Source organism: Geotrypetes seraphini, chromosome 1, assembly GCF_902459505.1.
Source record: "Geotrypetes seraphini chromosome 1, aGeoSer1.1, whole genome shotgun sequence".
NCBI classification, from domain to species: Eukaryota; Metazoa; Chordata; class Amphibia; order Gymnophiona; family Dermophiidae; genus Geotrypetes; species Geotrypetes seraphini.
This window is the reverse complement of record NC_047084.1, coordinates 491,372,266-491,387,665: the sequence shown is the minus strand read 5'-3', so window position 1 is coordinate 491,387,665 and position 15,400 is coordinate 491,372,266. Positions and strand designations below refer to the sequence as shown.

Sequence of the window (15,400 nt, the reverse complement as noted above, 5' to 3'; positions counted from 1 at the left end):
TCTAAGGATTTATCTACAGACTCCACAGCCCTGGGTTTGAGATGTGCTTAGTTTATAACACCAAATTACTAATAATTTAGGGAAGCAAAAAAAAGTAAGTTTTATTTAATATAATGATGCAGTCTTTAGAAGAATGGTTTTGCATTTTCAGCACAGCATAGTAAAATTTGTTGTCAATTCATGATTAAACTATTAGCATTTTATTTGCTAATTTTAACCTTTAAAATGTCATCATCTTTTCCCTCATAGAGATAGACAGTATCCACACACCTGTAATAATGAATGTGATATAAAATATACTTTATTCAGCTTCGTTTTTGCCATTTTGGGGAGATGAGACTTTAGAAGTCTGCCTAGCACTGGCCTTTATTTCCAGCTATTGGAGATGCCATCAAAGCCAGTTCCAGCCCATCCAGTAGCTCTGAATTTAGACCCATAGCTTCTGAACGTTTAGCATACAAAATTGGACATAAATGCCAGGGGAACTGGGTAGTAGAATGTTCTGACTAAACATGAAATCTTTTTTCTTTTAAGGGTTTGTTTGTTTTTTTATTGCAGTGATGTTTCTAAAATTAATGTTCTGGTACCTGGAGCTGGACTTGGCAGATTGGCCTGGGAAATAGCTAATCAGGGATATTCTTGCCAAGGAAATGAATGGAGCCTGTTTATGCTCTTTTCTTCCAACTTTGTACTTAACAGGTATGCTTAATTGCTATGTTAGTTTAATACTATATGATTATATTTGAATAATACTTGTGTTTTATGGCAAATTGTGGATTATATAATTGGGATAGATAAATGGTAGTATCTGAAAAGTTACTTTTAAGCTTGGAGTATAAGAGAGAGAATGGGATATTTTATGAAATGTATCATATGTTTGCATGTTTTCTAGCAATGCATCTATTTTTATCCTAAAACCACTTAGAAGGCTTTGCTGGACAAGTAACAAATTAATCAAATACTCCATTTAATTTTAATTTTATTTTGATATCCTTTGACAAATGGGTTTAGAGGAATTATATTAATTCCAAAACAAATTATTTATTTATTGGGATTTATTAACCATCTTTTCATGAAGAGATTCACCCAAAGCGGTTTACAATACTGTGGTACCTTGGTTTACGAGCATAATTTGTTCCAGAAGCATGCTCCTAATCCAAAGCACTCGTATATCAAAGCAAAGTTCCCCATAGAAAATAATGGCAACGCAGACGATTCATTCCACAACCCAAAAAGTGCTATAAGGAACTGGGAGGAAGTGGCGAGGGGTGGCCTATGGGTGGGTACCTGTCTGGAAGATACCCAGGTTCCGTAGCCCCTTCTGCAGTTTGTAGGTGGCCAGGTGCTGGCAACCCTCGGTGTCCCTGTACAGCTGCAGGCAGCACTGCTTCAGGGAGATGCCTCTGCCATCCACCAGCTTTCCACAGCACATTGGAGAACCCCCGAGCCCTTGTAGCCGAGTGCAAGCGCATTACGTATAAACACGCACAACGTCGATGAGCGCATCATTGACATGCATGCATACTCGTGACGCACGTGTACATGCTCGTTTATCAGGACAGTGCTCGTCTTGCAAGTCAAAATTTTGCTGGAGTGTTTTGCTCATCTTGCAAAACACTCGCAACCCGCGTTATTCGCAAACCGAGGTTTGACTGTATATTGAATAGTAATCAGGTACTCGTATTTCCCTATAAACATTTTTCATTTCAAAACTGTTCCTTGTTGATATGGACCTGAATTGTCTCCAGGCTAATAATCAGGGGATGTGAGAGAACTAAAGTTGGCAAAATCAAACCCTGTGGTGCTTGTAAAGGTTTCTGGGTTCACAGAAACAACCATTTCTTCCAGACTTTGCAGTTATTTATTGAGTTATGTCCTCGCCACTTCTTGTTTCCAACACTGGAACCTTCTGGACTGCACTTCTTCGCTACCTAGAGTAACTGCTTCCAAATCTCTACTGTGCTGATCCCCCCAACAAGGCAGAAGGTGATGGCAAAGGGTAGCTTTGAGCTTGTGGCTGGATCATGGATGCTTTCTGGTTTGGGCTAAGAGTAATATGGCTAAGAGTAATGTCTCCAAGAGATGTGTCACATGCTCCGTCCGTTGGCTCCAGTTTGCGTTGTAAATCTATCCAAGGGCCCATACACAGAGGAAGGTATAACCATCCCTCACTAGTGCCCCTTCTGATTTCCTACGCTCATTGGAGATCACTCATGATTGTGCCTCATTGGAACATCACAATTTTGTGGATATTGACTCTCCACGGGGTCACCACTTTTGTCAAATTTGGGAACCCTTTTGGATGGTGCTAATGCCTTATACCCTCAGTAAAGTGTTGAATGCCTGATATTCATTTTTATTTGTGATTATATATTTTGCACACTTGGAATCTGTGGATTTAGAGGGGGGAGGGGGGATAGGGTTGTTATTGTTATTTGTGGTTACTGAAGATGTTATGTAATATTCGTTCATTCTTTTGCAACTTAATTAAAAGATTCAAACATAAAAATTGGCATCATGTTGGCCACCCTCTAGTCTTCTGGTAATGTGCTGCTGTAATCTCTCAACCTGTACATCTGTTCCATTTAGTTTAAGGATTTTATGTTTACCATTTACTTCGTTGTATGCCTCATCATTAATTTTCAAAAATACAAACATAGTGAACTTGCTTGGTATCCTCACTTTATCTCAGACTTGACTTAATTTAGGATCACTGAGGATAATAGCCAACAGCGGTCAACCTATTTTTTAAACATTGAGTTCGCTGGCTACATTAGCTCTGGATATTCACCGTCTGGCAATTTGTGGTCACACAGGCACTGAATATCTGGGACTGATTGTCCCACTGCTTGCTGCCAGAGCATATATAGGTCCTAGCTGATATTCAGCTAGGGCCTGCATAAGATAGTTATGCAGGCTGGGCTGAATATTGACTGGGACCAGCATAACTTTCTCTAAATTTTTTTTTTTTTTTTTAACAACTCTGAGCCCCACCCCTTGGGACCCTAAACGGCTACCTCATGGTCACCCTTCCCATCGCACAGCATTAAGAACCCCTTTCCACCTTCCTGGAATGACCCCCAAGGACTACCTTAGATATCTGTTAGTCCAGTGGGGGTGATGGGAGCAGTAGCAAACTCCACTCACTCCTGCCCCTAGTGGCAAAATAGCTGCCGTGACCACAGTGCTGCTTTATATTAGAGGTTGGGAGGTAGCTCCAAGCAAATAGTTAAGAGCCTCTGCTGCCTGCTTAACACTTTGACTATCAGATGGACTTTACTAAGCAGCTCAACATAATTCACTTCATGCATCAGGGAAGAAAGTGAAAATTGTCTGGATTTTCTAGCTATTTTAAACTTTGACCTTATTGAAAAAGACTTAATTTATATCAGATCAGTTATTTTCAGTAGGGAAGATACCAGCTCATTGCACTACTGTTTAACTGCCCTCTTTGGACCATGTTTGTGAATTTTGGTGGGTATTACATGAGCTTTTTATTTGAAAAATGTCCATATTTTCATGAGCAGCAAAGCACAAATGGTGCATGGTGTGTTTTAGAAATGGAAGAACTTAAAATCTTACACAATATGGAAACTTTATATACTGAGGATATTAACAGGACCTAATATTTGCTGATGTTTCCTTTAGAAGTAACAATGCATAGATAAATTGAGTCAATCAATTTGTGTTATCAACATAGATGCCATTAGTACATTGTCCTGATTTCTTGATCAGATACAATTCAAATAGAAAGAAAATGATTAACCAGTTTTTATAGTAAGGAAAATTTCTGTCCCTTGCCCAAATTTTCACAAGTTTTACAAGCAGAAAGAAACCAAAGCAAAAGCATTGTGTACTCTCAAATAAATTTCAGGTTACTGTTAGACTAAATTTATCTTCATTTCTTTCCTTATGGGGCAGTATTTTAAACCATGCTGGTACAATTAAACCCATGTGATTATCATATTTTGCAGATGTTCTCAAGTTAATTCATTTAAACTTTATCCTTGGATTCATCAGTTTAGCAACAACAGGAGGTCTGCAGATCAGATACGACCGATTCATTTTCCAGATGTAAATCCCCACGATCTCCTATCAGGTGTCAACCTTTCTATGACAGCAGGAGATTTTCAAGAGATCTACACAGAAAGAAGTAAGTAAAGAAACTGCTAAACTCCAGGCTACTGAATCCAAATTAGTAAACTAAACAGAATAGGTTGACTGGTTCATGTTTTGTTTGCATTTTGTGGTCATAAGAACGTAAGAAACAAGTAGGGAAGGGACTGTACACTTCGGCCTTGGGAACAAATAAGGTTTATTGAATATGATTATTTATTAAAACATATCACATATATAAGTATAATACAAAGTTAGGCCTAACGCTGCCTACACCTGCACACTCATGCAGCATTTGGAAGCGAGAATTTTGTGTTTGTGAGCACTTTTCCTAAGCTCTTGTATATTATAAAATAAGCCCGGAGCATTTCCTTTAGATATTTCAATACTTTGGCCCCATCTACTGGATTGACACCTTCACCCCTGAGGAAGGCTTTTTATCTGAAGCTGAAACACAGATTGTGTTGGGTCCAGCAGCAAAGGAAACGGACTTTGTATAATACTTATATATGTGATATGATTTAATATATAATCATATTCAATAAACCTTATTTGTTCCCAAGGTTGATGTGTACAGTTCCTTCCCCACTTGTTTCTTTGTTTTGGCTTATTTTACATGGGGTTGCTTTTTCTGTTTTTATGGATCACATAGGAACGTAAGAATAGCCTTACTGGGTCAGACCAATGGTCCATCAAGCCCAGTAGCCCGTTCTCTCGGTGCCAATCCAGGTCCCTAATACCTGGCCAAAATCCAAGGAGTAGCAATATTCCATGTTACTGATCCAGGGCAAGCTGTGGCTTCCCCCAGGTTTTTCTCAATAACAGACTATGGACTTTTCCTCCAGGAAATTGTCCAAACCTTTCTTAAAACTAGCTACGCTATCCGCTCTTACCACAACCTCTGGCAATGCATTCCAGACCTTAACTATTCTCTAAGTGAAAAAATATTTCCTCCTATTGGTTTTAAAAGTATTTTCCTGCAACATAATTTACCTAGACTTCCAGAAAGCCTTCGATAAGGTACCACATGAGCGATTGCTCAGGAAACTATGGAATCATGGGGTGCGAGGGGAGGTCCACCGATGGATCAAAAACTGGCTGTCAGACAGGAAGCAGAGGGTTGGTGTAAAGGGCCACTACTCGGACTGGCAAGGAGTCACGAGCGGGGTTCCTCAAGGGTCAGTGCTGGGACCGCTCCTGTTTAACATATTCATCGACGACCTGGAGGCGGGAACAAAATGTGAGGTCATCAAATTCGCAGATGATACCAAACTATTCAGCAGGGTTGAAACCACGGTAGATTGCGAGGATCTCCAAAGGGATCTTACGACACTGGAAGAATGGGCGAAAAAGTGGCAAATGAGCTTCAACGTGGGGAAATACAAGGTCATGCATATAGGGAGAAGGAACCCGATGTTCACTTACAAAATGGGGGGAACAATGCTAGGGGTCAGTAAGCTGGAAAGAGACCTGGGAGTGATGGTAGACACGACATTGAAGGCGTCAGCACAGTGCGCCACAGCCTCGAGGAAAGCAAACCAAATGCTAGGTATCATTAAGAAGGGTATCTCGACCAGAACGAAGGAAGTCATCCTGCCACTGTACCGGGCTATGGTGCGCCCCCATCTGGAATACTGTGTACAGTACTGGTCACCGTACCTCAAAAAGGACATGGCAATGCTTGAGGGAGTCCAGAGAAGAGCAACTAAACTGATTAAGGGTATGGAAAACCTTACATACACTGACAGACTGAAAAGGCTGGGGCTGTTCTCCCTGGAGAAGCGGAGACTCAGAGGAGATATGATAGAGACCTTCAAGATCCTGAGGGGCATCGAAAAGGTTGACAAGGACAGATTTTTCAATTTGAAAGAAACCACAAGAACAAGGGGACACTCGATGAAATTGAAGGGGGACAGGTTTAGAACAAACGCAAGGAAATTTTTTTTCACACAGAGGGTGGTGGACACATGGAACACCCTTCCGGAAGCCGTGATAGGAAATAACACAGTACAGGGTTTCAAGGAAGACCTGGATAGGTTCCTGGAGGACAAAGGGATTGAGGGGTACAGATAAGAGCAGTGGAAGGTTTAGAGATAAGTGTAGAGGTAGGTATAAAATTAGTCAGGGACTGCTGCTCAGGCAATATGCCTGATGGGCCGCCGCGTGGGCGGACCGCTGGGCAGGATGGACCTCTGGTCTGCCCCGGCGGAGGCGACTACTTATGTTCTTATGTTCTTAACTTCATCGAGTGTCCCCTAGTTTTTGTAATTTTTGACGGAGTGAAAAATCGATCCACTTGTACCTGTTCTACTCCACTCAGGATTTTGGAGACTTCAATCATATCTCACTTCATCTGTCTCTTTTCCAAGCTGAAGAGCCCTAACCGTTTTAGGCTTTCCTCATACGAGAGGAGTTCCCTCCCCTTTATCATCTCTTCTTTGAACTTTTTCTAGCACCACTATATCTTTCTTGAGATAAGGAGACCAGAATTGAATGCAATACTCCAGATGAGGTTACACCATGGTGAGAAACAGGGGCATTATAACATTCTTAGTCTTGTTAACCATCCCTTTTTTAATAATTCCTAGCATCTTGTTTGCTTTTTTGGCCGCCGCCGCACATTGGGCAGAAGGTTTCATCGTATTGTCTATGATGACACCCAGATCTTTTTCTTGGGTGCTACCTCCCAAGGTGGACCCTAGCATCCGGTAACTGTGATTCAGGTTATTCTTCCCAATGTGCATTGCTTTGCATTTGTCCACATTAAATTTTATCTGCCATTTGGATGCCCAGTCTTCCAATTTCCTATGGTCTGCCTGCAATTTTTCACATCTGCATGCATTTTTACTGATATTAACCTGTTTTTTTTTTTTTGTTTTGCTTGGAAACAAAATCCGCCTCTTTTTCAGTTTCTTCATTTAAAAGAAAAAAGAGAAAACTTTAACTGCCCATAAAAGACAACTGGGGATACCCCCTTGTTGTCTAGCAAATGAATTATCCATCCCCTACCAGAGACTGCTGCACTCCTCTTATCTGGTGGCAACATTAAGAAGTACATGTCACCAGTGTTCCCGCTAAGCTGCGCTGGGGTGCGCTGACGCACAAAATATTACCTCGCAGCGCACAAGTTTCTCGTCACAGCGCACACAGTGTAGAGCACAGTTCTTCAACCGCCGGTCCGCAAACAAAATCTTGCCGGTCCGCGAAGGATTCGGTCCCCGCCGCAACGAAAGGCCGGCGTCAGCTGACTTGCAACTTCCTGTTGCAGTCGCTGTGCCGGGACTCCTGCCTTCGCCGGGACTCCTGCCTTCCACCGCGTTTGCCTCCTGCCTTGTCTCCGCACCTCCAGACCAGCAGCGGCAGCTGTGTATGCTTTTAACTTCGGCACAGAGCTGCCCCTAATCAATAGTTTAGCGCGGTTTCATAAGGCAGCCTCGGGGCCTTTGCTAGGCCGGCCCACATCGCATCATCGAAGCGGGCCGGCTATCAAAGGCCCCGAGGCTGCCTCATGAAACCGCGCTAAACTATTGATTAGGGGCAGCTCTGTGCCGAAGTTAAAAGCATACACAGCTGCCGCTGCTGGTCTGAACTCTTGGGCCGCTGAAGGAGGGCAAAAAGCAGCTGTCCTGGAGGTTTCCCTTCCTCTCGCCTTTACAGGTTCCTTTTTTCCACCTTTTTTTTTTCCTTCAAACGGCAACGGGCCCCAGCATCGACATCAATCAAGTAAGTTCCACTGTCAATCAAGCGGTTCTGCTCGGCCAAAGCTTCCCCTGTGACATGAGCCACCCTCAGGGGAAAGAAAGTGACCCACAAAGGTGAGGGGAAGGGGGGCAGATGATGGAAGTTGGGGGGGGGGGGAGAGAGAGAGAGAGAAGGGGCAGATGATGGAATGGAGGAGATGAGAGAGAGAGAGAAGGGGACAGATGATGGAAGTGAGAAGAAGGGAGAGAGAGCAGAAGGCAGATGGATGTCAGTTGAGAAGGGAGAGCAGATGCTGAATGGAAGTGGGGAAAGAACACATACTGGATGGAAGGAGGAGATAAATAAAGGGGGAAGAAAATAGTAAGATAATGGAGGGGTGAGGGAAAGGGGTGACAAGCTGTGTGTAGACACAGTGAAAAGAGGGAAACGGGACTAAATAGTAAGAAAGAATTTAATTTAGATGGAGGCAGAAAATAGAGAAGGAAGACCAGAGAAGAAAAGGGAAGAGAGAGCAGAGAATGATCAGATCTGAGTGGAGGAAATGAGAAGAGAGATATGCTAAAAACCACAGGGGGGAGGGAAGGATAGAGATGCCAGACCATGAGGGGAACAGAAGGAAGATGATGGATGCTAGACCAAATTGGGGGGTGGGGGGGGGCAGGAGGAGAGATGGCAGGGAAAGACAGACAGTGAATGGAAGGGGCAGATGCTGGACTGAAGAGACAGAGAAGGTTATCATGCTGCTGTACCGGGCCATGGTACGCCCTCACCTGGAGTACTGCGTCCAGCACTGGTACTTTAAGAAGGACACGGTACTACTCGAAAGGATCCAGAGAAGAGCAACTAAAATGGTTAAGGGGCTGGAGGAGTTGCCGTACAGCGAAAGATTAGAGAAACTGGGCCTCTTCTCCCTTGAGCAGAGGAGATTGAGAGGGGACATGATAGAAACATTCAAGGTACTGAAGGGAATAGACTTAGTAGCTAAGGCAGGGAGAACGAGAGGGCACTCTCTAAAGTTGAAAGGGGATAGATTCCATACAAACGTAAGGAAGTTCTGTGGTAGAAAGCAACATATTTATTTGGCTCATAACTTGCTGGCGCCCGATATTTTTAGCTCACAGTGAAAAAAGTTTGCTCACAACACCCGCCCGCTTAGAGGGAACACTGCATGTCACACACTTTCAAACATATATATAAGATTTCCATCATTGGCTTATTTGTGAGAGAAAAAAAATAGCTGCCGTGACTTATGAATCAACTTATTATGTATACATACAGCCTTGCACATAATTATTTAGTTCCCTGGAGTGTAACAGAGCTGCAACATGACGTGTGTTCATACATTCACATTTCTTTTATTAAAATAATGTTAAAAAATAATATTAAAAAATTCCTAATGCAACAGTAAGAGCTCATTTTACGAAGCTGCGTTAGCGGTTTAACGCGCGCTAATTTGCCGGCTGTGCTAGCCGCTTCCATCTCCTTTTGGGTGTCAGGTCAAAAGCGCGCCGGGACAAAGGCGCACCCAGACAATTGAGCGCAGTGCGCGCTGCCGCGCCGCTCTAAATTACAGTTTTTAGGGGCTCCGACGGGGGGTTTTGTTGGGGAACCCCCCAGTTTACTTAATAGACATCGCGTCGGCGTTATGGGGGGTTTGGGGGGTTGTAACCCTCCACATTTTACTGTAAACTGAACTTTTTCCCTAAAAACAGGGAAAAAGTAAAGTTTTAAGTAAAATGTGGGGGGTTACAACTTGTAACCCCCCACATTTTACTGAAAACTTTACTTTTTCCCTGTTTTTAGGGAAAAAGTTCAGTTTACAGTAAAATGTGGAGGGTTACAACCCCCCAAACCCCCCATAACGCCGGCGCGATGTCTATTAAGTAAACTGGGGGGGTTCCCCAACAAAACCCCCCGTCGGAGCCCCTAAAAACTGTAATTTAGAGCGGTGCGGCGGCGTGCGCTGCGTTCAATTGTCGGCGCGCGCTTTTGTCTTTCGCGCCGTTGTCTATGAACCTCCTTTTGAGCATTTTGGTCAGTAGAGGAATATTCTCTATAGGTCGATAGCTAGAAGGTGAGGATGGATCTAAGTCAGCTTTCTTCAATAGTGGGGACAGAACAATGTGACCCATCTCTGCAGAAAAAAAGACATTACATTAGTGATTTCTATTCCGCCAATACCTTGCGGTTCAAGGCAGATTACATAAGATTTATCAGGAGTTACAAGAATTGTAACTTTATATAAGAATTGTCATAGGAATTACAAAGGAGTTAGTGTTCTCCCCAGAATTTTTTTTCCAGCCGGGTGGCATGAAAAAGTAGCCGGGTAGGGTAGGATGGGGAAATTTGGTTGTGGGGAAAATGAAAAGGTCCTTTTACTAAGGCTTGCTAGCCATTTTAACACACGCTAAACGCTAACGTGTCCATTATAGTTTATGGATGCATTAGCGTTTAGTGTGCGCTAAAACAGCTAGCACGCCTTAGTAAAAAGATCACTAAATTTGCACTATTTTTATTAGTTAATTGTTATTAATTATTTTCCAGTGCTCACTATGACTTTCTTTTTTAAGGTTTGACACTTAGGCAGTGTTCCAGTAGCATTTAAGCCACCCTTGAAAAAAAGTAATGCAGATCCTCTTATTCCGAATAACTACTGGCCAGTATCAAACCTTCCATTTCTTTCAAAACTACCGTACTTGAGAGTGGTATTCAACCAACTTCAAACTCATGTTGAATCAGTTAATGCTTTGCATCCCTGGCAATCTGTGTTTTAAGACACATCACAGAGACAGTAGTTCCTGCCTTGCATTTTTAAGATTCTGCATACTGTAATTTCACTGACTATCTGCATATTGTAACTCGCTGATTGTCCAGCTCTCTTCGGTGTGAACCGCCTAGAAGTCGCATGATTGTGGCGGTATAGAAGAATAAAGTTATTATTATTATTATACAGAGCTGCGATAGCAATTCTGCCACAGCAAATGCACTGAAGCCCATAGGAATTGAATGGACTTTGGTGCATTTGCCATGGGAGAATTGCTGCTGTGGCTTTTTAAAAGGGACCCTTACTGAGTGAACTCCATACTAGTCACCTAGAGACCAATGTTTCTCAACTTCTTCAACCCAAGTACCCCCCTAAGTCTAACAAATACCAACTGAGTACCTCAGTCCAAGCTCTGTCCCTGACCCCACTCCCATTATAATAGTACTAATTGTAATGCAATTTCTTCCATTCATTTTTCATGTACATACAACCCTACTGTACAACCATTAAAATATTCCTCCCCAATGTCAAAATTATAAAAATCCTATTAATACAAAAATAATAATAATGCAGAATACATTTATAAGTCCAACTTTAAAAGCAAGGATAAGCCTCCCCCAATACACCCCCAAACAATAAGATGTATAATCTAGAAAAGTGTTTCTCTACAGCACTGCAACTGCATCAATAACCCCAGGACTACCATACTAGGAAAACAATACCTTCCTTGAATAAGTCAAAGGATACTAAGGAGAAAACATGTTCATTCAGGTGCAGCAGAGTAGAAAGATGCACACTAGTTCTATTCATGGTACTCGGGAAAAAAACCCAACAAAACACATCCTTCAAAAAACGTACTTAGGGTTTACAGTTTTTCCTCTATCTCCCTCAACAGCCCATCCTTCCACGTTACAACTTTGTACACTATTCAAAACACAGATGTCATAATCTAATGCACTTGTCTACGCCAGGCATCCTTGTCCATGCTGTACCAACCTGCTACATATAAACTATAAAACTAAGCACAAAAACATTTTCCCATCCCTTGCCTCCAACAAATCAGCATATCTAAGACCATAATGCCTTAAAACCTCAAATCGCCTATATACTGTTTACAGCTCACATTGGGAAGTTACACATTCTTCAAGCATCCAGTCCCTGCTCTATTAAGTAACACCAGTTACGACCCTCCCACTGCAGAATCTTTGTTTTTCGGGGGGGGAGGGGGCAAGGTCGCAACGGTTCATAGTCATTCGCGTGCGGGACTTCAGCGTGCAGACAAATCAGCACAAGACTCCAGCACGCCGCCTAAAAAGTTACTTTTAAAGAGCTCCGACGCAGGGTGTGAGAGGGGACCCCCCCAGTTTACTTCATATTGTTTGCGCTGCCATTGGAGGGGGATTGTGGAGTTGGAACCCTCCATTATAAAGTAAACTTAACTTTTTCCTGATTTTTTTAGGAAAAAGTTCAGTTTTCTCTATAATGACACCCCCCAACGTAACTTTTTTAGGCGGAGCGCTGGGGTCTTGCGCCGATTTGTCTATGCTGAAATGTAGGTGCGCAGAAGTCTCGTGCGCTTTTGTCCTATCACTGGTCGGAAGTAGCTTTCACTATGTTTTATGTTCCCAAATATTTGTAATTCATACTCCTGTATCTAATAATAACCACTTAATAATGTACTCTGTATCACACTGAGGCCTCAGATTCAGAGCATACGCTGAGTCCTATCACGGACTAAACGATCAGCGTATTCCAAGCTCCACACTCCAGTCATAGGCCTCCTAACTGCACTAGTTTATTAACTTCTATTTTATCAAAAAGTCTTTTTTCTTGTGCTTTTTATCTTTTTTTCTTATTTTCTTTACTTATTTTCAAAACAGCACTACTCTTATAATCTAAAAATTTTCTAGGTGCATTCTAAAATGTTTATATTAAATATCTTCAAGTGAAATACAAAGCATCCGAATTTTTAACAGGCAGACAGATCACTTATCTTAATAGAGACTTGAATGTTAAAGCCTTAGCCTTCGTCTATCTGAGCCTAAGGCGAAGGCTAAGGCTTTAACATTCAAGTCTCTATTAAGATAAGTGATCTGTCTGCCTGTTAAAAATTCGGATGCTTTGTATTTCACTTGAAGATATTTAGTATAAACATTTTAGAATGCACCTAGAAAATTTTTAGATTATAAGAGTAGTGCTGTTTTGAAAATAAGTAAAGAAAATAAGAAAAAAAGATAAAAAGCACAAGAAAAAAGACTTTTTGATAAAATAGAAGTTAATAAACTAGTGCAGTTAGGAGGCCTATGACTGGAGTGTGGAGCTTGGAATACGCTGATCGTTTAGTCCGTGATAGGACTTCGCGTATGCTCCGAATCTGAGGCCTCAGTGTGATACAGAGTACATTATTAAGTGGTTATTATTAGATACAGGAATATGAATTTTTGTTAAACACCACTTGGGTTTGGTTATTTAGCCCAAATATCTGTAAACATAAATAAATAAATAAATGTGCTTAGACTTCCAGACTTGTGTGTTTAAAGTCAAGGGTTGAATGGAAAGAGTTAATCCTAAATACCAGAAAGTCACAGGCAAATAATGAATCAGTTTAGTCATAGTGGCACTCGGCGTCTCACCTCCTGGGGCTCCGGCTGTAATGGCCTTGGGATAGTTGTGTCAGAGGCTAGACTAGGTAAGTTAGTAATTGGTATAGGCTTTAGAGAGGCATAATTGACATCCCGGAAAGGTTTTTTAGAAGAATAATTTCTAGTATGCACCAATACGGGAATTCTAAGGCCAGGGCAGATCACACTGTTACTGTTGAAGCCAAGTACCTTGGGGGGAGAGAGAATTTGCACAATGAGTGGGATTAAAACAGAGAGAGAGAAGCCAGAGAGGTAACTTCATGGTGAAAATTAACAGAAATCACAAAGTCTAGTCTAACAGCTAATTGGTGGAGAGAATTATACAACTGACTGAGCTAAAAAAAGCTTAGCGCTGCACGTAAGAGACAGGGCGGAGCAAGCTCCCACGCCGAAGTAAGATGAAATGTCAGTTAGTGAGAAGTCAGCTGAAAAGCTTGGCACCGAGTTTTTAAAAAAGCTTGATGCTGCAACGTAAGGGACAGGGCGGAGCAAGCTCCCACGCCAAAGTAAGATAAGATGTCAACTAGTGTGGGGTCAGCTGGAAAATATGGTGCTGAGCTTTTAAAAAAGCTTGATGCTGCAACGCAACAGACAGGGCGGAGCAAGCTCCCACGCCAAAGTAAGATAAGATGTCAACTAGTGTGGGGTCAGCTGGGAAGCTTGGCGCCGAGCTTTTAAAAAAGCTTGATGCTGCATGCGGAGACAGAGCAGAGCAAGCTCCCACACCGAAGTAAGGTGAAATGTCAGCTAGTGTGGAGTCAGCTGGGAAACTTCCCCTCACTGTGCTGGAGAGAAGATGACCTGGTGCTGGATCTGAGCCCTTTAAAGGACAGGAAGGCAAAATGATTGCCGGAAGAGGAAGTGAGCAGGGCTTCCCGCCGAAGTAAAAAGGAGCAGGCTGTTCTCGGTGCAGTGAGGGGGACGACTGGCTTCCCTTCCCCTCACTGTGCTGGAGAGAAGATGGCCCGTGCTGGATCTGAACCCTTTAAAGGGTAGGAAGGCAAAATGACTGCCTAAGGAGGAAGTGGGCGGGGCTTCCCGCCAAAGTAAAAAGGAGCAGGCTGTTCTCGGTGCAGTGAGGGGGACAACTAGCTTCCCTTTCCCTCACTGTGCTGGAGAAAAGATGGCCCGGTGCTGGATCTGAGCCCTTTATACCCTTTTAGTCTTGGGTTGTGGAGTTTCTGCAGATAAATGGCAGATGAAGTTTAATGTGGAAAAATGCAAAGTGATGCACTTAGGCAGAAAGAATAAGGAACACAAGTATAGTATGTCAGGTGCAATTCTGGGAAAAACCGAGCAGGAAAAGGACCTGGGTGTACTAATTGATAGGACCCTGAAACCGTCGGTGCAATGTGCGGCGGCGGCGAAGAAAGCAAATAGAATATTAGGCAAGATAAAGAAGGGAATCGCGAGTAGATCGGAGAAAGTAATAATGCCGCTTTATAGAGCGATGGTCAGACCACACTTGGAATTCTGCGTCCAGCATTGGTTTCCATACCTAAAGAAGGATATAAAACTGCTGGAGAGGGTGCAGAGACGAGCAACAAAGCTCGTGAAAGGTATGGAAAACCTGGATTACGAGGAATAACTTAAGACACTGGGGTTGTTCTCCCTTCAGAAGAGGAGAATGCGAGGGGATCTGATCGAGACTTTCAAAATACTGAAAGGAATCAACAAAATGGAGCGGGAAAAACAATGTCCAATGTGACACGTACTAGAGGGCACGGACTGAAGCTGAGGACAAGTTCAGGACAAATAACAGGAAGTTCTGTTTCACGCAACAAGTGGTGGACACCTGAAATGCTCTCCCAGAAGAGGTAATTGCGGAATCCACCGTTCTAGGATTTAAGGGTAAGCTAGATGTACATCGCCTTATGAGTGGCATAGAGTGATACGGGTAAGGGTAAACTAGATTTGCATCTCCTTATGAGGACTAAACTATGCCAGGTACACCTGGTGGGGCCTCCGCGTGTGCGGATCGCCAGACTTGATGAACCTAAGGTCTGATCCGGAGATGGCAATTCTTATGTTCTGGGCTGGGTGGTCAACCTGTACAAAATCCGGTTGATTCCCTCTCAGAACTTGGAGTATATTAGCGTTCTTTTCAACACCAGCTTGGGAAAAGTTTTCCTTCCAGAGGCCAGGGTTCCTTCCTCAGCGGTGGCCTATGTCGGTC

The 15,400-nt window shown here is 42.8% G+C and overlaps 1 protein-coding gene across 3 annotated transcripts in view; it reads left to right on the top strand.

Annotated features, from left to right (window-relative positions):
* The window catches only part of CARNMT1 (carnosine N-methyltransferase 1), a 143,080-nt gene that overhangs the window by 107,175 nt on the left and 20,505 nt on the right, over nt 1–15,400 (top strand). For all 3 annotated transcript variants that reach the window (XM_033926790.1, XM_033926799.1, XM_033926781.1), the window contains exons 4-5: nt 559–699; nt 3,975–4,153. In XM_033926790.1, the coding sequence (XP_033782681.1) occupies nt 559–699; nt 3,975–4,153 (320 nt within the window). The remainder of the gene's footprint in view (nt 1–558; nt 700–3,974; nt 4,154–15,400) is intronic.